The sequence below is a fragment of the Mesoplodon bidens genome (assembly GCF_964165515.1).
Source record: "Mesoplodon bidens genome assembly, chromosome: 1".
Taxonomy (NCBI): domain Eukaryota; kingdom Metazoa; phylum Chordata; class Mammalia; order Artiodactyla; family Ziphiidae; genus Mesoplodon; species Mesoplodon bidens.
Window position 1 is genome coordinate 163483007 of NC_138176.1, and position 22104 is coordinate 163505110.

Genomic DNA, 22104 nt, shown 5'->3' on the forward strand with positions numbered 1-22104 from the left:
GGCTCGGGCTGTGCTGTGCCCTGACGCTCACCTCCACATCAGTGTCTGGTGGACTGTGGGCCTCAGGTGAAAGACGTGGTTGCTGACGGCCAGGTTGTGCTCCAGGCGGAAGGGCTCCAGCACCACGCCATCCCGCACGGGGAACGTGAGCCGCAGCTCGTCATTGTGGTTGGCTGCGTGCGGGAGAAGCAGGTGAGCCGCACGGCCCTCGCCCCGGCGGCACACGACACGCACCCTTGGCTGCGTGCTCTGGGCGCGTGTGTGAACAGGGCCATGGCAGCTGGGCGGTGTGCTCAAGGGCACACCAGGCAGCCCCTGGCTTCTTCCGGTCCCTCCGACCCCATCCTGACCATCCCTGCCTCCCACTTCCCACTCATCCCCCCGCTCGGCATCCCCTCCTGTCTCCACCTGCCCCCTGCTCTGGAAACCCCGGCTGGCTCCTCCTCCCAGCCCTTTGCCACAGCTGAGAGTTGCTTTCCCTCCCGGCCTCCAGCCGCTCAGGCAGGTGGTAAGGAGGCCTGCTCTCACATCCCCACCCCCTCTCTCCCGTGCCCAGCCCCCAGAGGCAGGCAGGCAGGCAGGCAGACTTCCAAGCCCCCTGACTCCTGGCACACTGTGTGCGGGGGAGGTGGAGGCAGGCGGAGCTGGCTTGATGAGGGAGGGAGGAGGGAAGGAGAGAGCAGGGCGCTCACCTGGGGGTGGTGGCAGAGCGCTCATATTTGGCTTGATGTCAGGTGGGAAGGGTGGTTTCACGTCTTGGCTGGGGGACAGGTATGGGGGGATGCTGCTCCCGGGGGTCATGGGGGGCGTGGGGTTCCCTGGAACAGGTGAGTGGGGGTAATTTGCCACAGGAACCGGCCTGGGAGGCTGGAGGGAAAAAGAAACCACATATAGGTTATGGGCTCACATGCATAAGGAGGGACCACGGCTGTGGACACGTGCCCCACCCTCCCTAGGGTCCTAGGGCCATGGCCCTTGCTCCCCTGAGGGAGGAGAGCCCCCCAGGAAAACCCCTTCCTCCACTCTGGCCACACTCAGGCCTCTGCCCCTATGGGGAGACAGGTGGGCCTGGAAAGGTTCTCCCCACCCTTCCCTTGGGTCACGGCACCAGGGGGATTGTAGGGTCCCCAGTCCATTTGACCAATGAGGACACAGGCTCAGGGTGACGGGGAATTCGCCTAATATAATCTTGGGAGAAGAAGAATGCTAGGAACAATCCCAGGTCTCCCGCTGCCCACATCATGACTCCAGGCCATGTCCTTCATCACCACCCCACCCCACTGGGGTCCTCAGATGGGAGTCAGGCGTAAAGCATCTCCAGGAGCCCCTTCCCTTCCTCTCTTTGTCCCCACCTTGTTTTCTTCCCAGGACTGGCCAGGTCCACACTCATCCCCGGCCCACCCATCTGAGACACAGATCCTCCAAGCATCTCTGGGCCCTGGAGCGGACGACCCCATTCATGTCCAGAAAGGCTGGGGCAGGAACGGTGAGGCCCCCTCTAACACAGTGCATGTGGGTTATAATTCCCGAGATGGAAACGGAAACATACCCTATTGACGTTCCCTTGGCTGTAGCTGCTGTAGCTGCTTCCAGAGAAGGTGTTATTTTGTCCATTAAACTGCTCTGGCTGGTAAAGCAAGATAAACAGTGCCGTGAACGGAAGGCAGAAAAGCTACCCGGCTCTCCCTCCTGAAATGAAAATCTTCCAGGAGGACAGGGGATGCTGACGAGGCCCGCCCAGTGCGGGGGTGGGGCGTGCGGTGGGGGCAGAACACACCACGGCCACGGTCAGTGTTTCTGCCTCTCTCTGCCCATAGCGACTAATTGAGCAAGTTTATAAAAATAGCAACACCTAGTGTGCTGCAGTCGGGCTAAAAATAGTAAGCCCACGTAAGCCAAGGGGTGGGTAGTCATGTAAGTTGGCGTGATTCATTGGCAAATAAGTGTAAAATATTTCCAGAGTCTTCCTCACTCCTGAGAATGTACTTTATAATAATCCCAAAGAAGGAAAGAGCTACGTGCCTGAGAACATTCATTATAGTACTATTTCAAAAGTGAAAACTCAGAAAAAAACCAAAGGTCCAACAGAAAGGATAAAATGTGGTGTGGTTCCCAGGAGAATGTCAGGCAGCCATTAAAAGTGACAACCACAGGGACTGTAGCAATAAGTAACAGGCTGTGTTCAAGTGAAAGAAACAGATTCAAAATCACAACCGAAAAAGCAACTATACAACACGGTTGATGCCCACGTGCATGGGGACAAAGTCTATAATCAAACGTAAATATATGGGGGTGGGTGCTTTTACTTAAAAAAATATATTTCCTTCATTGTTATTATCTCGTACGTGCTATAAATAGTAAAAGGAGAAGGAAAACCATCATCTGAGCCCCATGAGAACAGGAACCAAGAAAAGCCAGTCTGTCATTTTGGCATGCACAGCTCTGAGCACGTGAGATCACATCCAGAGATCTCCGCCTGCCCCCTGGTGACCCCAGGGGACAGCCAGGGTCAGGATGACACAGGCAGGGGTGGGGAGGTGAGGTGGTAAGGAGGGAAGGGGCCTGTGGGGTGGTGGGACTCACCTTGTAATACTGCCCCATGTTGACTGTGGGGGGCGGGTACTGCCCGGTGCTCGGCTGGCTGGGCATCCGCTGCCCGGGGTAGCTGGGAGAGGTGAGCGGCCGTGGGGGATTGGGGGTGGGGTACTGGCCTGGCTGGGTGGGGAACTGGCTGTTTGGTCCATATTGCTGGTTTCCGTAGTTGGGCTATGGTGGCAGAGAAAGGAGCGGGGAAAGGTCATCAGTGTCTCGAAGCCAAGCTGCGCACCAGATGCCAGGACGCCCCACCTCCTCTCCTCTGCCCCTGCTGTTTTCCACCCACCCAGAAAATGCCCACCCCACCTGCAAAGGAGACCAGCTGAACCAGATGATGCCGGGGGCCCTTCCTGCCCTGACATCCAGGGACATTACATCGGCCCGTCTGGCTCAAGGGCCACCTCCCCATGAAGCTGTCTTTCTCAAAACTCCATGCCCCTTGAGCTTGGGGGTACTTCCGAGCCTCTTGCTCTTGCCTTCATGACGGTGCTTGATTCTGAAGCCCCCTTTGGGTCTCCCCTAGTGCTTAGTATGTGACAGACAACAGGATGCACTTCCAGAAAGGTGATCCCCAGCCCTTGCATTCTGAGGCTGAATCTGGGAGGCACTGTCCCCGTACCCCACACTGAGCAGAACACACTGATGTTTAGTTTTGGGCTACTGGTGCAGAGGTCAGGAGAACCAGGCTGGTGAAGGGACAAGGCAGCCCCTCCGGGGGGAAGCAACAGCTCCAGAGAGGGGCAGGATGGCTGCCCTGGGAGAGCCACTCCCACCCTCCAGTTGCTTCCCTGTCTGTAAAATCAGGTGACCCGCAGGGCACCCCAGGCCATTACATCCTGCACAGTCAGTGCTTCTTCCCCATCTGTGAAACTTCTTGTCTATTAACCGTCTCTCTTGCCCTCTCGGCTCAGAGGTCCAGGAGACAGCTGTGTCTCAGTGTCTGGCAAAGAACAGGCCTGCAATTAATACTTGCTCAACACATGAAAGAAGGGCAGGGGGTAAACGGCAGAAGAGGGCGAAGTTTGCGTCAGCGCCGAAGAACTCTGCGGAGCTCACACTGTTGCGATACGGCGGCTGCTCTGTGTGATGGTGAGGTTCCCATCACATCACTGCAGGACAGGAAGGGGAGCTGGGGCCTCTGCGGGACCAGGTGACCTGACCCCCACCCCCGCCCCCAGGTTCTGACAACTTAGAGGTTCTGTGAGTGTGTACTGAGAGGTGAGGCCAGTCTTCCCAGATGGGGTCAGGACGTGCAGTCTGTGGCCACCGGTGTCACAGCCCAGTGTCGGGCATTTTGTAGCTGGGTAGTACCAGCAGTCTATCGAGGATGATTTAGTAAAGATAACTGATAGCCTTTGGTGTGCCCTGCTGTGACAGGTAAGAGCTGGGGAGCTAACACCGGTACAGGCACAGGGCTGACGTCAGGCTAATGACCGGCAATTCTGCTGCCTTTTCTGGGATCACCTCCTTGGGTGCCAGCAGCTGAGGTTGGGCCTACAGATGCATTCCCAGCCCAGCCAGAGGGAACGCCGGGAGTCTGAGCACAGAGGGGGCTGAGAGGGCCCAGAACTCATGTGGGGGCCATGCATGGGAGGGAGGCCCACGGGTCGAGGCCTCCCCACCCCCAAGGACAGCCAGGGCCTCGGGAGCTGCCATCCTTCCCTGAGCTGCTGCCCCCCTGGAGGGGGTCTGGGCCTGACCCCGGCTCCTGGGTGTTTGAGGACGTCCCTGACAACTCCTCTCTTGGACCCAGGACATCCTCGTCAGTGGCCAAGCTGCATTCTAGCCCAAGTAAGGGTGGATGCTGAGGGGAAGCACATAGACCTTCAAGGAACTCAGGGTCTTTGGGCTCTAAACGCACTGGAAGCCCAAGCAGAAGGCACAGTTCTGAGATGGGGTAGAGCCAACCTGAGAAGACGTGTGCCAGCAGAGCGCTGGGTGATGTTCGGGAAGGGCTCTGTCCAGGTGAGGAATCAAGGTGGGCCTCTCGAGGAGCGTGTGCAGGGGCCACGATTCTGGGGTCTCTGTGTCTTCTTCAGGTGAACTGAATCCTTACCCAGGCACCCACATAGGCCATTTGCTGCCAACCCATTTTCTGGGTGCTCGCTGAAGGCCCTGTGACACCCCCTCCAGGAAGTCCTTCTCCTGACCTCACACTGAGTTCCACACACCCCAAGGTGCATCATTCCTTTGTGAGTTCCAGCTTAGACCTTATCTTTCCTGCTGAAGTCTTGGTTCCTGGAGGACAGGAGGTGTGGGTTCGCTTCCTTTGATCTTCACTGATCTCGCGGCTGAGGTGGCTGGGCACCCCAACGGGCAGCCTTCCTCCCGACAGAGCCCCAAGAAACATGCTGTCTGCCTTCCAGTCACTTCTCCGATGTGCACGGCCTTTAGATCTTTACAGGGTTTTGTCTCATCTCTCGCTCTTGGGTGTGAGGTGCCCTCATGTGGGTGCGAGGAATGTGGACCCAAGGAGGCTTGGTTCCTTACCCAAAGTCACCCAGCTAGTGTCTATGCCAAGACAGAAGAGAATCCTAACAGCGGCTACTGCTTGCTAAGTGCCCGCCCATGCCGGCCCAGGGCCAGGCGCTTCACGTACATCCCCTCACTCAAGACTCCCAGGCAGCCCCAGGAGGTGGGATGGATTGTCACTGCCTTTTACAAAAGAAAAAACGGAGACTCCAGGAGGTGACGTGACCTGCTCAGGGTCTTCTATATGGGAAATGCCAGAGCTGACCTTAAACTCAGGAGCACCTGACTCCTAAGATTCTGCCTTCTGGTCCAGGTTTCCCGAAGGTCAATCCACGCCCTTTTCAACGAATTACCCACAGCACCCGTGTCCTCCCCACCTCCCACCCTGCCCACCGGCTGCCAGCTGTCACACTCACCTCTCCCGGGTATGGCCTCTTTATGCTCTGAATGGGAAGGGACTGGGGCCGGGGGCCCGGGTAGGTCTGCTGGGGCATCCGCTGCCCGTGTGTGCCAAAGGGGCTGATGCCGGGTGGCCGGGGTTGGTTCATACCCATGGGAGGGCCGCTCATCCCCGAGGGCGTCATGCCAGCCGCCATGCTTGCGGGGTTCATGCTGCCCCCCATGGAGGCAGGCCCCCGAGGCCCGGGCTGGTTCATGAATTGGCTGTTATACGCCTGGGTGGGACCCATCTGGAAAGAGGAACAGACCTTCAACGGGAGAAGAAGAAAAAAAAAAAAAAAAAAAGAATAAAATGCCACATGCATTGAAAGTGCAGGGAAGGAAGGAAGGGTGGGGGAAGTGGGGGGTTTGGGGTTGGAGGTTGGGCACTTTCCTGTGCGGCTGCAGCTGGTGACCAGGTCCCAAAGGACCACCGGCCTCGTGGGCTCGCTGCTGCTCTCTGCAGGCCGCACAGGAAAGGTGCAGCCCGAGGGGTGTTACAGGGTGGGGCGCAGTCACTCCAATGCACAGGCAGTGTTTCCAGGGAGGCAGGCAAGGAACGGGAAAGAGGGTGCAGGGGTGGGGAGGGGCATGGGAGAATGGAGGTGGATAAGGATGGAGGCAAGGGCCCCTTTCCTGGAAGCCCCGGCCCCGCCCTTGTTCCTCAGCCAATGGACACACACCCTCCATCCGCAGTCCGAGGTGGCCTCGGCTCCCACCTGTGCCCACCTGCCCTGCTGTCCCCATCCTGGACTTCCCACCTCCAGGCCTGTCCTGCATTTCTGCGGGGGGGCTCCCCCTCTCCTCACACCCCACCCCATCCTTCTGAAGGTCAGGGGAGCAGAACTGGGACCTGGGCAGGATACACAGATGGATGACTAGGAGAGCACTGGTCTTCAGAGGCCACTGGTGGGGACAGACTGGTGACAAGGCTACTTTAGACATAGCCCACTCTCTGGTGAGTAGAGGCCCAGACTGCAATATGGAACCTCTTTCCCCATACACAGACACACACGAGCCACCAACCCACACAGAACAAACACAAGCTCCCAAACACCCCCCCCCACTCTCAACCACACTGATAAGCCCACACCCTAACACACGCCCCTCCTTGTGCTTCTAAGAAAACCTAAGTGCACCCTGACGCCATCAGCTCCCCTAGGCACACAGACACCAACACCCCAGCTCTGATCCCCAGGGCTGTCTGCCTGGCGTGTGGCCCTTACCGGTCCATACTGGTTTATATCCTTATTCTGTGTTTCTTGCAAGGCTGCCACAGTGGCCGTAGCTGTGGCCGTGGCCGTGGCCGCTGCTGCTGCTACTGCAGCTGCTGCAGCAGCGGCTGCCGGCTGAGTGAAGTCAGCGGGCGGCCTGGTGTGCGGAGGGATGCCCATGCCAGCAGGGGCATTAGGACCCCCAGGGTAACTGCGAGGGAGAGAAGAAGGGAGAGTTAGATGCTGCCTGAACCTCAAGATGAACCCACGACACGCCCGCCTTGGGCGGGGAGGGAGAGGTCAGGCCGTGCCAGGCCCTTGTGTCCACAGCTCACAGAGGGGGGAGGTCTAGACTAAGAGCCCGGCAGGGACAGGGGCCTCCTGGGGGTTGTCAGCCCCTCGTGCCACTTGGCAACCACCAAGCCGCCAAGCTGCTGTGTTCCTGGAGCCCCACCCGGGTGGTGCCCTCGGGCACACCTTCTGGAGGACACCTAGCCTCAGAGAACCCGAGCAACCAGCCCAGGGTCTCCGGCAGGGGAGGACAGGGTGGGGATGCAGCTGGGCTTCACCACGAGACCCTACTGCACTGACACGTGGCAGGGCTGCAGTTGGCCCCAGGGTGCCTGGCAGTGGTGAGGCCACAGGGCAGCCTTGCACAGAGCAGGGCGGGCGGCGAGAGGAGGAATGGGGTGCCTCTGCCCCGCCCACGCCCCTCCATGCCCTCCCCCTCCCTTGGGCCGAGGGACCCCAGCCCTGCACCTCTTCCTCCACACCAGCAGAGCAGAGCTGACCCTCCTGCTGCCCAGCTCTCAGCGTCTCCCAACGTATAAAGACATGACACAGAGAAGGGTCATTTGAGAAATGCAACTGCAGCCCTTCAACCCCACGGGCTTGACGGCTCTCAGAATGCGCCCCGGCCGTGCAGCGTCGGGCCTGCCAGCCAGCCCCCAGGATAGGGGATGACTGTGCCCCGCAGGCAGATGGGATACCTGAGGAGAAGGGGAGCGCCAGGCTCCCCATGCTTCCCAGGCCAGGAAGCACGTGCTGGGATTCACACTTGACTCCTAAGCCTGCCTGGAGGGGAAGGGCAGGGCTGATGTGCCCCTTGCGAAGGCTGCTCCCTGCTCACCTGGCCCCGAAGCCCCCGCTGCCAGGGTAGTTGGGCCGGCCGTACATGCTCTGCGGGATGTAGGGCTGAGCGGGGCCGGCCTTGGCTGAGAATTGCTGCTGCTGCCCAGCAAATTGTGGGGAGTTGAGGCCGGGGTTGCTGGTAGTCATGCCCGACGCCATGGGGTTGCCGCCTGGATTCATGGGGTTGTTGGCATTGGCCATAGGGTTCCCGAGGACCTGTGGGCAGAGAGAGGGGCTGTCACCCAAGTGGGTACCCCAGGTGGCATGGAGAGGGAAAAGGAAAAATGGCAGGGGTGGGGGTGGAGATAGAGGCAAAACAGAGGAAGGACGACTGAGGAGAAAAGGAGGAGGAAAAGGGTGGGTTTTTTTTTTAAATTTCATCTGGGCACGGACGGTTGCCATGGTATATACATGATTAGAAGGGGGTAACCCAGCCCGGAAGCAGGCAGTGGAGATGAGCACTGCAGCCTGTGACGGAAGGCGGTGAGGCTGGTCCAGCACCAGGTGGCAGGTGGGAAAGCTCTGGACTTCTCAGCCCTCCTGCCCTGCAAAGCCACCTGGATGCCCAAGGGTCAAGCCACACAGAGGCCCTGAGCTGCTGCTCTGCGAGGGCAAAGAGAAGCCCAACCTACCAGCTCTAGAGGGTGGCAGGGTCCTGGCCGAGGGGCTCCCTGTGGCCCAAGACCAGAGGTAAGCGCACTGGTTCCCTCCAGGGCGGCAAGTGGCCCTGAGCCTTTCGTGTGGCCATGGCAGAGGCCCAGCAGCGGGGAGAGGAAGGAGTGGAGGAAGGAGGAAGGAACAAGAGCGGGAAGCAGGGTTGACGAGGGATGTGAAGTGGAGTTTGTCACAAGTTTTAGGCTCAATCTTTTGAAATCTAACCCAGGCCGTCCAGGGTCAGAGACCCCAGGTGTTGGAGCCCTGAGGCCAATAACACACAGGAAGTTCTCCTGTTTATCCAACCAAAGTAAATGCCGACCAGGAAAGAACCCCTTGCTGTGTGTCAGGTGAAAAACATTCCCTCAGGAAGGCCCTAGGGTTGATTGGGGCAGTGCACAGGGGCTAGGGGCCATCCTCCTGGGGCAGGTGTGGACCCATCCTGGGTAGAGGTGTGTCCACAGCTGGGTGTGCCCTGAAAGCTGGTCTTTCCAGCCGGGGGGAGCCTGGGAGAGTGAGCAGGGCTAGCATGGCATGGTGACCCGAGGGCCTCAGGGTTCGAGGGGTGACCCCGCCTGGGAGGGGCTGTTGCTGGGGGTGGAGGACAGGCTCTTACCTGGCTCTGGGATGTGTTGGTCACTCCCCAAACCGTGGTGACCACGGAGAGGGAGCCGGGAGGCTGGTTGGTGTTCTGCTGCCAAGGGACAGAGTCATAGGGGAATGACCCATCACTGCAGAGGGAGACAGGGTGGGGATCCTCAGGGGCTGCAGACACAGGCGCAGACGGAGGCATGCCCCATCTACTAACCCCACCATGCCCTGCGGCTCCCAGCCAAGCCCAGGTGACCCCCATTCTCAGTCAGTTCTGGATCCCCTAGGCCTGGCACGGTGTCCAATGCAGAACAGGTGTACTCTGTAAGGTGACCGATCGTATGACAGCGACCTCTCCCCCCATCACCGTGGACGTGTCACCCCCCCCATGGCTGTCTGTCTCACCTTAGCCCAAGTCCACAGGCCATGCTACGGAGGAAGAGAGACCTGCAGGCTCAATCTAAGCTCTGCCTTCGACCACGCTCTGCTCTAAGTGGCTCTCAAGAAACAGCTCTGGTTCCTTTGTACCAGCTTCCCCTCACAGCTACCCTGTCCCTTCTCAGCAAAGGTCAGAAGGTCTCGAGTCTAACTCTTGGTTCTTCCCCTTCCTCCGGACCCCTCAGAGTGAGGTGGCCGCCCTGCCCGGTTGATTTGGTCTTTGCAAGGAGCCTCCTTATGTCAGGTTTTCTTCCTGGATGACAGGTACTGGCCTACCTGCTGTGCCTCCTCCCCTGCTCCCATCCCGATCTCTCGCGTACCTCCCTGCCAAGCCAATCTCCTTCAAACACCTAAGACACTCGGCACAATCAAAGACCTTCCTTCAATGGCTTCCAGTGTTTACACACAGAGTCCAAACTCACACAGCAGAATGGTTTACCCCATTGCTAATCCCGCCCTACCCTCCTTCCCACCTTGATTCCCGCTTCTCTGGGAGCCCCTGGCCCCAGCTGTTCCCCCAGTCTCCTCTGTAGTCCCAGCAGTACCCACCTTGTTTGATGACATCTCCCGAGGAGCCCCCAAAGATCAGAAGGCCCGACGCCCAGCCCTGCATACCATAAGTGCTCAGAGATGGCTTTCTCTTAGTTGCCATGGTACCGATGGAGAGGGAGGTCCGGCAGACCCCAGGGAGAGGGGCAGAGACACAGGCTCGAGAAGGAGCCAGCGAGGTCACAGTATAAAGAACCTGCCAGGGGTGCCACCCCCAAGAAGTGCTGGGCTGGGGCTTCCTCTCCCCTGGAGCCGGTCCTGCGCTGACTCTCCAGCACCTCTTACCGAGAGAAAATCCCAGGCACGGCCCCAGAAAGAGCAGAAAAGCAAAGCACTCACATCTGTGCTATACCACCTCTGCCCACGGCATCCCGCCGGGGCTGAGGCCTGCAAGGCAGCACTGCTGGGTAGCCGGGGAGTGGGGCCAGGTGGGAGAAGGGGCCTCTGGAGGAGGGTGGCTTGGTAGGAAAGCACCTCATGCCTCTGTCTGACTTGTGCCTTCATCACAGGAAGTCAGCAGAAGGCAAAAGCTGACTCATACCCCCGTCGAGCAGCCAGCCCAGGCCCTAGAGGTCGGGGCAACTGGGAATGGAGGTGTGGGGAGCCAGCACAGAGGTCAGACTTCCAGGAAGGAGGCGCAGGACTGCATGACAGGTGGGCAGAGGGGCGCTGGGGGTCTGAGCCTTGTGCCCTGCTCCTTGCCAGGCGGGGCCCTCGGTCAAGTTGGGCCAGACCGGAGGGAGGACCGTGTCACTGACTGCTTGCTCGCTGCCCCTTTGCCTGGACACCCTCTCTGCTTGGCCAGCCCCTGGTTTCCTTCCTGTCTCTGCTCAGAAGTCACCTCACTGGAGCGGCTGTTCTGACCTCCTGGGAGAAGAGGACCCCCCAGCCCCAATCCCTTTTCCTCTCACTCTGGCCTTTTTTTGGGTACTGTGGGTACAAGTCCTGCACCTGCCCCTCCCTGGCTCAGGGCCCTGGCGCCAGTGTCCGAGCCTGGGCGCACTCAGTCTCCTCATTTGTTAAATGGGCATAAGAACAACACACTCCCACCCCTGCTCTACTCTGTGTCTTCAGACTGCAGGTCATGACACAAGAGTGCGCTGTGACACTGAACCATGAGGGGGAAAAAAGAGGGAATAAAACAGAAAGTAATCCAAGTGTGAGCACATAGTAAGGAGGAATATCATCCCTTGAACTGACTTCTTGATGTTATGCACGAGCACATGTGTGCCCTGGGTCTCGGGGTAAAAGTGCACATTGATCTCAGGCCGGCTAGTCAGAACACGGGCCCCCGTGGCCTGTCTGACGCGGCTCAAAGAGGAGACTGCAGACAAAAAGGCTTCCTTAACTGGAAAGTGACACAGGCTTTAGCATTACTCATGATTTCTGGGGGGAAAACAGCAGGCCTAGAACTGCGGGGAGAGGAGCCATCCTCAGGGAACCAGCCTGACTGCCCCCTGCCTCTGCAGGCCAGAAGTGATATGGGTCAGTGGAAAGGGGGTGAGGCCCAGATGCACAGGCCAAAGGTGACCGACAGCTCACACTCTCTGCATCTGGGGGGCACCGCTGGGGGGCCTGGGAGCCCAGAGAGCCCGGGTGGGGCAGAGAAGCACAGGAAAACAAGCAGGGCCTGCTCCTCAGCACAGCTGGGCTGGAAGAAGCCCCACTCTCCCAGGAGGTCACTGGGGACCCGGGGGCACCAGCTGGTCCCAGGGCTGGCACGCCAGTCTCACAGGGAGGCCCTGCAGGCTATGGTTTTAAACAACAAAGAGGAGACCCTGGACACCCGCCCTCCTTCGGGGCCCTCACCTTAGGTGTGCCTGGACTCAACACAGGACCCCAGCAACCGAGCAGAGCTTAGGCCCGAGTCTGTCCTCTCTCCCCAGAACTCCTGACCCATAAGCTCCCACCAGCCCTCCAGGCTGAGGTCTGGTTCCAGCCGAGGTGCACGCCTGGCAGGCTCAGGAAGTAAAGCCCCCCCCCCGGGAGCCCCTCCGAGCCTGGCGGGGACCCACAGCTGCTGCCTCACCTCCTCAGGCGGGGAGGTCCCGGCTCCCTGGGATACAGGCCCTCGAGCAAGCTCCCAACTGCCCTGCAGCTCGTGGGTGGGCCTTGTGGGCGGAAACCGGCTCCTTCCTGTTTTGTCCCCTCCACCCCAAGCTCAGTGAGAAGCAAACTTAACCAAGGTTCCCAAACTGGGCATTCCGCTGTCTGGCTGGACGGTTCACCCCAGAGCCCAGGTGCTACCTGGCGTGTGTGGGGTACACGTACGTGTGCGCGCGTGCACACAGGCCCCGTTGGCACGATGATCTCCACGTGTGCGGGGGGGAGACGGGCACATGCGTGTAGGGTGGTCTCGGGGACCCGCTCGCCCCCACTCGCACCTGCTGCAAAAGCAGAAGTGGCAGCCGCACCGACAGGGCTGTGACTCATCTCCTGGGGAGACGGCTCCTGCTGGCACGGAAAAGGCACTCGCCCCCATGGGCCCACGGTGGCAGTCAGCCCTGCCGACGTCTCTGCCCAGACTCAGACACTGCTGTCGGGGGGGCGGGGTTGTGCTGCCTGGCTCCCGGTGCCCGAGGATCAAGGACCAGCCAGGCTCTTGGGCCCTACCAGGGTGGGAGGGGCTCAGGGTGCTTAAGAGGAGGCCTAGGGGCTTGGGGGTGGCTGGAGGCTGTGTCCCTCCTCTGCAAGTACTATTTCCCCAGCAGATATGCTCAGTCCAGGTCAGAGGTCCCTGGCATTTCAGGGCTGCCCACTGGGAACCACTTCCCTCCACCTGTCCATACCTGGTTCAGAGGGAGGCCAGCACCCCTGGGATCTGAGAACCCACTCTTAGTAGTCCCGCCCAGCTCTGCACACCTGCAATCCAGCATGGTCTGGTCTCATGCCACAAGCCACCCCCAGCCACAGTCCTGTCCAGCCAAACTCGCCCCAAGAATCCTGTTCCACCTACAGAGGCACCAGTGCCAGAAGCCACTAGGATTCTCAGCAGTGTTCTAGCAAGCAACTCCCAACACAGGGGCAGCTGCTTCCCTACCTCTGTGCCTCTTTTCAGCCTGGGATGCTTCGTCCTCACCCTGAAAGATGCCACTCATCCTTTCTAGGCTCCTCTTCCAAAGGCTACCTCTTCCAGGAAGCCCTCGCCCCATCCACTGGCCTGACCTCCACTTTCTCCTCACGTTTCTGGGGCCCAAATGGGAGCCTGAGCGAAAGTCCTCCTGCCTTGTTCCTTCTGCCCCAGGAGCCCCAGGTTCTCTGGCTACCTGTGCCTGGCATGATGTCTTCACACACCTGCAGGGCTCAGGAAGCTTCTAATAAAAGTGCCAGAAAGAAACACCACCTCTCTGTGCTTGACCTCAGAGGGATGCCTTAGAATGAATGAATGCATTCATTCATTAAGCCTGACTGCTGACCACCTACAGTGTGCTTGTGACCACATGGGCACCGGCACCCAGGAAGCGAGAGGTCCTGCCCTCCAGGGAGGGGGACAGAGGAAATCTAATGAAGTGGCTGCTCACTCTCACTATGCCTCAGTGTGCCATCCCTCGCCACACCCAGGGATGAGAAGAGCCCCTCACTCAGAGGGCGGCCATGAGGATTAGGTGACCTCATATGGGTAAGGCAAGGCCTAACACACCCGGGTACCCTGGAACTACTGGCTGCTGTTACCACTGTTATGATTCATTGAGTGGCTTCTACATGTAAGGAACTGTGTGAAGTGACTTTCACACAAGAACTCATTTAATCCCTTGAAGTGGGCTCAAGAGACACATGTCTTAGGATCTGAGGCTCCCAGGCTTCCAGAGGTAGTCAAGGGTAAGGTTGATAGTGGGCCTGGCCACTGTCCCAGGGAGCTTAGGGTCCAGTAAGGTGGCGCTTCCCTGTACAAAGATGGCGATAATGCAAGGAAGCATCCATTACAAAGGCCATCTAGAAGTCCACGAGAACTCCAAGAAGGGGCACAACTTCCTAAAAGTTCTTGGGGAAGCCAGCCAGTGAAGGCACACAGGAGACCTAAGTTATGCTTCAAAGACTGGCTGCAGACAAAATCCAAAGAGTGTCCCAGGAAAAAACACTTTATACATCAAATCACTAGCTTTGGCCTGGACTGAGTATATTGGCAAATATTCAAGGACTCTGACTAAACATTTTTTTAGCTAATATTCAAATGGCAGAGGGAGGCCTCAAAGCACAGTGGTTAACTATCTGGGCTCGGAACTTAGATTCTTTGGGGTCAAACCTTGGCTCTGGTAGGCCACTGATGACTTCTATGACCTGAGCCGTGTTACCTAAGTCAGCCTCAACTTTCTTATCTGTAAAGTGGGACTAATACTGATATTCTTAGGATGAAACATACAAATACAGGTAAAATTCTGCACAGTGCCTGGCAGACAGTCTCTGCTCAACTGTACCTATACCTTTCTCTTCATTTCTCCAGCTCAATTGGGGTGTAGGTACCCATATTTACTTGATGATACAGTGATGGTGCTTAGAAGTTTTACAAATAGGCTATCAATGGGAGGGGGTGTTATTATCATTCCTGCCTGTTCAACATATGTTCCAAGCCTCTGAGGCTTTCCTTAGTGTTCCTCTGCCTTCCTTTCTCTCAGAAACTATCTATACTTCAGAGCCCAGCCTGGATGCTCCCTTTTATGACTCTCCTAAGCAGACCAAGGGCATTTTACTCTGTTCCCTCAGCACTTTTTTCCATATATTTTACAAAGAGCTCTTCACACTGCAGTTACAGCAGACGGTTTACATGTCTGTTTGCCAGCCCCATGGGCTCTGACCGATGTTTGCTAAATATGAGAAAATGAGTAAAGAGGGAGTGATGATTCCTGGTTCCCGCGCACCTCCTGTGAAAGTGTCTACACAGACATTCATGGAGGGAAGCGGGAGGGAGGGCTGCGTTATTTCTTCCCTTGCACTTCTCACAGCCACTTTATTTGGGAGAAATAACAAATTCCTATTAAGGGTATTGTCAGACCTTAATTAATTTCCCTCATCCGGCTGTACTGGTCCCGTCTCTGTGCAAGGCTGTAGTGTTACCACTAATGACACACCAAGCCAGTGAGGAGTTGACGCTCCCACCATCTTTAATTTAGGGGGACCATTAGCAGCTCTCTCCATCATCACAATTAGTGGGGACCACTTCCTTCCCTCCCTGTGGTGAAACTCAGAGAGGAACTGGTGCAGCTAACTGTGTATTAGAGGGTTTTAAATTTTTTCAAGAGGAAGGAGGAAAGGAAAAGATCCTTGCATCTTGGCAATCTGGAACTGACGGATTTATAGATCCTTCAGTCTCCCTTTCATTGCTTTTTTTTTTTCCTGGGGGCAAGAAGGGGGGTCTATTACAAACTGAGCTTTCGGTGTGGCTGTACAAAAAAGAGCTAAAAATGAAAAGCGGTGAAGGTGGTGTGATGCGACCAAGGAAAGAAGAGGACCGGCAGTCAGTTTTGCTTGATCCCTTCTTTGTTGGTTGACCGTGAATGAGCACATCTGAGTCTGATGGCCCCAGGCTGAGGGTTCAGAGAATAATGACTCGTCCATGGGGCTCCCCGTGTCCAGGCCTGGCAACAAGCATTAAGTCCTCTGCTGCTGTTATTCCATTGCTACACATGAGGAAACGGAGGTAGAGAGAGGATACAGAGCTGCCCAAAGTGACCCAGCGAGAAGATGGCAGAGCTGAAACTCAATGCCGGGCAGCTTGGCTCTAGGGCCTGTACCCCACCTGCTATACGGAGTGGAGCACAGGGCCCTGCTCAGGATTGGAGGGGAGCACAGGGCCGTGCCCAGAATCTGAGGGGAGCCCCAAGGCCCCTCCCAGGAACCTCTCCTCTGGGGGTGGCAAATCCCTCACCTGGAGGGGAAGGGTGGCACCCCTCGGTCTTGGAGGCTTCCCCAGCTCTAGTGGACTTTGACTGCAATCAAATTAAGAGTATAAACAAGATTTATTAGGCTTTCCATTACTGTTGTAGCACTGATCTGCACATGGACAATGTGCTAATCACAAATGGCTTTTTCAGCCACTCACTAAAAATCTGGGAGAAGGCAGAAATATTCATTGGCAACAAGTCTGGGTCACTGCAGGGACTATGAACGGATCCTGCTGCCTGGCCGCAGGCCCAAGGCCCCTTCCTGCCCTGGGCTGGCCTCTCCCAGCCTCCCTTCTCCTGTGCGGTGTTCTGCGCACCTCTATAAAGTGGGAGGACGGCACACCGACAGCTCAGTGGTCAGGACCAGACAGGGACAAGCCCACAGGCTGCTCCACGAACCATAGAGCGCGAGCCAAACGTGTGGGTACCCAGGATTCCTCCTAACCGCTGGCACGCTCAGAAGCTGGCTCCAGGGGTCATGGGCACAGGCCCCAACTCACAGACTGATGCTGTGGGGCCGACCTCCATGGCCTGTAATGGATGTGACCGTGACGCCTGAACTACAGAAATACAACAGTCACAGCCTCCTAGCCCACCAGCCTGGGGCTTTAGGCATCCGGGCTCCCTCACCCTCTCCTGTTTGCTTGTCCTCAGAACCTTCAGACAAGGGCCCCTGAGTCTTGGAATAGCCGCACACCTCCGAGCACCAAATTCTGAACACACAGGGTCCCTAAGCTCACCCCCCGCCTGAGGTCTCCTTAATGAAAGGGGAAGAGAAGCTTCCTTCCTCCAAGGCATTCAATACAACTGTGGAGGAGGGCGGGCAGAAGACTTTCCTAGCTGTGACAATATTTGACTTTCTCTTCCACTTTCTTTCCTTCTTGTTTGGGAAATTACATGAGGGACTTAGAAGGTGATGCACCCCATTGGAGTTTCTCTGGAAATAAGGGACTCCCCACCTTGGGGAAATGCATGAAGTTACACGTAGAGAGCAGCCGGTCTCTAATCACAGGCCACAATGTGCCCTCGGAACAGCCCTGGTCTGAATGGACACGACACGGGCTGGGCCTTGTTCAACAGATGATACTTCCTTCTGGTCTCAACTGTCCCACTATAAATCGGGAAATAGGGCGAGGTGTGGATTAGAATCGGGTTAATGACCAGATACCACGTCACTGGTCTCGAATGGCTAGTGGGAGGGTGAAGGGTAGAGCGCTGTGTGTGGTTCAGCGCCCTGCCCCTTCCTGGCTGTGTGTTCTTAGGCAAGTCATTGTCCCGCTCTGGGCATTTCCCTTCCAGTTCTGTCCTTGGGGTGTAGAATATGGTCCAGAATGCCTGTCATCTTGCTGTGTTGTTACCCATCAACACTTAGTGCGTCTTCCAATGCACACAGCTCTCCCTTCTCTGAAAGGCAGCCTGCTTCGCCCTCTCTAGCACTCCATGGGCACGTACAGGGGGCTGAAGTGGGGTGTGTGGGGTGTGTGTGGGGGGGGGGGCAGGGCACTGGGTACCAGCCAGTGGCTCTTTAGCCCGTAGCATTTCTTGGGAAAGCCAGTTGAAACTCATAGGATACCATCTGCCCAGCTTCCAGCCCAAGTCCTTCAAGGTCAAGGCCCGTATCCTCTGGGCCTCTTGACTGTCTCACCCTGGCCATCTTCCTCCTGGAGAACCCCAAAGCCAAGCTGCCTGTCACTCACCCTAACCCTGCCTCCATCTGCCGGCTCCCAATTTTGCCTCACTGAGTCTTATTTCCCCAACCAGTGAGAGTCAGCTCCTGGAGGAGAGACACCCTTCATCTGTGTAACCCTAGGACCAGGCAGTCTCATGCTTTCAGCTGAACTCAGCAGAGATCTGGCCAAGGGCTGGCTGCGGTCACGGCCAAGCGGGTCTGTGGCAGGTCCCCGGAGGGGCTGGCCTGCCATCAGAGGCAGTTTCACTGAAATGACCTGGAGGAGGGATGGCCGAGAAGGACATGAGACGTGGGATGATGAGAGGCAGGATGACTCTGGCAGGATGGAGAGTTAAGGCGGTAAAAGGTAACAAGGGTAAATGCAAAGTGTGTAGCTTGGGTTGCACTCAGCCACAGCCTGTACTCAGTGGCTGGGCAGCAGTTCAGCTGGAGAAGACCTGTGGCTTTTTAGCCAAGCAGGGGTCAAGAGGGGGATGGTGGACGGAGGAGGGTTTTGCCTCTCTAGAGCAGTGGTTCTTAACCACAGGTGATACCTCCACCCCCCAAATGTGTGAGAGTCCTTTAGCAACGCCTGGGGGTCACTAGGAGAACTGAGTGGGCAGGGACCAAGACTTGACATGCCCTGCAGACCCCTGCACCATAAAAAACTACTCTGGCCCGAATGCCAACAGTACCCCGTCCTCAGAAACACCTACAGAAGGGGGCTGTTCTAAGAAGCATCAGAGCTGTCAGAGTCCTGACCGAGGGTGTAACGAGGCAGTGACCCTGAGAAAGGTCTGACCGAGGCAGGAACCAGCCACATGTTGGGGGCCATCCTGCTCGGGCAGGTGCTGGACCGAAGAACTCTAAGTTCCCTTCTGGCTCCAAGAATCAACTGCCTCTAATTCGATTTACAAAGCGTGGCCAGTACCAGACTTCCCGGCAGTGCCTCGATGGTGGGACCCAGGTGTCCTGCAGCGTGCCCTGGGCACAGGGAGAGCAGACAGCATGACAGGCCCTGTTGTTCCAGGGTCAGCCCGAAGGGCGCTCGGAGAGAACATCCCCAGCTCAGCGAGGGACGTGGAGATAACGAACTGGGGCACTTGCTGGTCCTGACCACGTGCTCCTTCTGAGGCTGGTGAAGGGCAGGCTGGACAGTTGCTCAGTGCCTGATGGTCTCTGGCAAGCCCAGTCCCACCTGTGATGCTGGGTTTCTGGTGGCCCTGCCTAGTGCTGATGGCCCAGCCACACTCAGCTCCTGTCTGGAAGGCCTGCCTGTGACCACCAGCCTGGTGACCTTCCTGAGCCCCTTCCAGCCCTGCCTGAGACCCTAATTAGGAAAGAGGGAAGGCTCCGGGTTCAGGAAGGCTAACTTTCTGCCAAAAGTCTAGAACCTGAAAAAGAGACAGCCCTCCACCAAAGGGACAAAGCAGTCAGGCTGGGTAAGCCCAGAGCTTTCAACCTCTGTTTTGATAGGGGAGAAACAGCGCTCACCCACGAGGATTTAAAACATGACAATTGCATTTTAGAAAACATACTATCCTCCCGGCTGTTCAGGGGCACCCACCCCAGTTCTCCCACCTGAGGGGCATTTCCAGGGAGACCTGGGGGGCCTGAAGGGGGGCTGTCCAGCATCCACCCAAGCGGGCCCCGGACCCACCCCTGGTGGTGCATGCCCACTCACCTGTGCGACAGAGTGGGTTTCATGGAGCTCATGGAGTTGAGGGGAGGCTGCATGGGGAGTTTCCCAGGGGGGTCGCTCTGGCGGCTCTTCTGATGTCGGAGCAGCAGCAGGCGGCCGAGCTCCTCGCACCAGGAGGACAGCAGGGCTGCAAGGAAGGACAGGATGGTCAGCAGGCTCCTCGGCCACCTCACTCTGTGCCCGGCCCACCTCACCCACCCAGACTGGGTGCTCCTGACGCTGGCTTCGCCTCCACCTTGGTGTGACACCAGGAGAGTCACTAAGCCTCCTCAGGAGGCCTCAGTGTTCTCACCTGTATAGTGGGGCTAACACACCTAGAGGAAGGAGGACTGAAAAGCTGCTGTTACTGTAGGAGTGGATCAGAGGAGGGCTGATCGCAACGGCAAAGAGGAGAGAGTCAAGACGACAGAGCAGACAGCAGAGGAGGTGCCAAAAGGAGACCCGAGAAGGGGAGAGGGGCCAAGCACAGACCTGTGCCCTGGGCCCAGGTCAGGAACTGCTGGCCACCCCCGGACGTCTCAGTGAAGAAGCACACCCCCCTCGGACTCTGGACAATGGGCTCAACATGGCTTCCTCCCCATGGGTGGGACCCCAAATCACAAGGTTTAAACAAAATCCGGATCCTTCCTGGAACCTGTTGATGTTCCCAGGAGTACCTGCAGGGTTCTCCCTGACACTCCTTCCCCAAAAGTGCCCTGCTCGCTGAGCACGCGTGCATCCACCTTCTGGTCAGAACTGCGACTGGTCCCTGCACTGCTGGGCACAGATGCTTGAAAGGACAAAGGATTTCCAGGGCAGAGAGTGGCCCAGGGGTGGGGCAGGCGCTGAGCTAGCGTCTGCCAGTGGCACCAAAGGCAGGAGCACAGGAGAACCCTCCACATCTAGGCTTAAGGAGGCCTCGGAAACCAGGAGAAAAGCAACCGGAATGAACTGGGTGCTGGGGGACTTTCTTTCATCCTGAACTGTGCCGGTGCGGCCACCAGAGGCCAAAAGCACCCTGAAGGTCAGTGTTTCTGGCCAGTCCTTCCAAAGCGCATAAAGGAGCTGAGGTTTGGGGAAGAAGTCAGGAGTCAGGGAGGCTGGTTTGTCACCACCTCGCTGTGTGACCCTAAGGAGCTCACAGACCCTCTCTTGGCCTAAGTTTGCTGGCAGGGAAAGAGGAGTAATGACCCCTGCCCTGCCTTTCCTCCAGGGCCGTGGTCAGGGGCAGGAGGGGAAACTGCGGAGACCGTGGAAGCAAAAAGGGTTGATCACAGCCCAGCCCATGCCTCACTCCTGCCACGAGTAATCGGCCAGACTGGTCTGACAGCTCTGGAAGGCGTCGACCTGGTCGGGCAACCAGGAGCCTTTTGAACCAGGACTGCTCAGCCACTTGGCTGGAGGCAGAGCCCACTGGCTTGTTTCCAGGGTCTCCCATCTGGACGCCGTACAACATGCTTCTGCGTCCTTTTCTCGAATCCACCCCACGTGATGCAGGATATGAGCTCTCATCCCCATCTACAGATGAGCGGGCTGCTTCACTGCTCAGGCAGGTGAAGTCACTCGTTCACAGTAACCACAGTCAGAGAGAGGCAGACACACAGATGGTGCCCCGGCTGCACATCCTGGCAGAGAAGCCCAAGGCTGAACCAGAAGGTGGGGGAGGAGATGAAACTCTTCAAAAGGCTAAAACCAAGAGGCCATGGTCTCTAGCCCCCTCTGATTCAATGAGAAACGCTCCGGGCCTCATCTGAATCACACCCCTTACCTCGTTCAGCAGGCACTGGGGGAAGACGCACAGACACACAAGGCCCCGGGGTGGCATTCAAACCGCTCAGGTCCTGGATAGGCTGCCCCACCAGCCCAAGGCCCCGAGAGGCAGGGCTGGGGACCCTCTGAGACCCTGCCAGGCTCCGCCTGTGCCCGTGGCCCAGGCAATCTCTGTCAGGAGTGCAGAGGGAGTGGGGCCCAGTATCTTTAGGAGCAGCAGGTTCTTTCCTGCCCCTCACTTGGTGGGCAGGGGCTAGGAGGCAGATTTTAGGACCAGCAGGAGAACCCCGCCCATCGAGTCCTGCTGAGCTGAGGGCTGGCTGGGAGGGAGGTGCCCATGTTCCCAGGGGTCTGCTGGGGACCAAAGGACGAAAGAAGGGCAGTGGTTTTTGTGAGAATGGGGTGGGGTGGTGAAGGGTCCCGCCGGGGTCACCAGGTGTGCAAAACTGCTCAACCAAAGAGGAAAGCGAGGCTGAGATACAGCCTGTGCCCTTCCCAACAGGGCACCTGTTTCTCCCTCCAGGAGGGGGTGCCAGTGGGCGAGCTGCGTCTTAAAAGCTGTGTCCTGCCCCTCTCTGTGGGCCTCACCATACCACCACCTGCACAGGGAGGAGGGTGCCAGAGAGGAGAGGCACCACCCCCCCCGGCGTGTGTCTATCCAGAAACCGTGGCAAAATGCCCCTGAAGCGGGTGCCCAGCACACATCTGCCTCAGCTGGAGGGAGAAGCAGCCTATTCAGCGAGGCTGGAACAAACAGAAATGAATTTCCAGATTGCTCCATTCTTCTCCCAGGCCCCTAGTTACCGCTTCTTGTGCGGGGGGGCACCGGGCATCTGGAAACTCATTTGCACGCCAAGCACGAGGCCCGGCGGATCACAGCGATGAAGGGATCGCTCGGCTGCCAGCACAAAGGATGGCCGCAGATGGTGCCGCCTGCTGCCCGCCCTGCCCACGGCCACCCCTCCCAGCCCGCGCTCCTCCTGGGGGCCAACACGCCATGGGAGGGGATGGGGCACAGCGGGG

General features: G+C 57.9%; 1 protein-coding gene across 3 annotated transcripts in view; it reads right to left on the reverse strand.

Annotated features, from left to right (window-relative positions):
- The window catches only part of ZMIZ1 (zinc finger MIZ-type containing 1), a 234402-nt gene that overhangs the window by 16557 nt on the left and 195741 nt on the right, over positions 1 to 22104 (reverse strand). For 2 of the 3 annotated variants that reach the window (XM_081237855.1, XM_081237853.1), the window contains exons 8-16: positions 19315 to 19459; positions 9121 to 9235; positions 7849 to 8066; positions 6732 to 6930; positions 5484 to 5774; positions 2584 to 2766; positions 1550 to 1627; positions 693 to 867; positions 32 to 173 (exon numbers count right to left, since the gene is read on the reverse strand). In XM_081237855.1, the coding sequence (XP_081093981.1) occupies positions 32 to 173; positions 693 to 867; positions 1550 to 1627; positions 2584 to 2766; positions 5484 to 5774; positions 6732 to 6930; positions 7849 to 8066; positions 9121 to 9235; positions 19315 to 19459 (1546 nt within the window). The remainder of the gene's footprint in view (positions 1 to 31; positions 174 to 692; positions 868 to 1549; positions 1628 to 2583; positions 2767 to 5483; positions 5775 to 6731; positions 6931 to 7848; positions 8067 to 9120; positions 9236 to 19314; positions 19460 to 22104) is intronic. The other variant, XM_081237854.1, reaches the window with a different exon arrangement.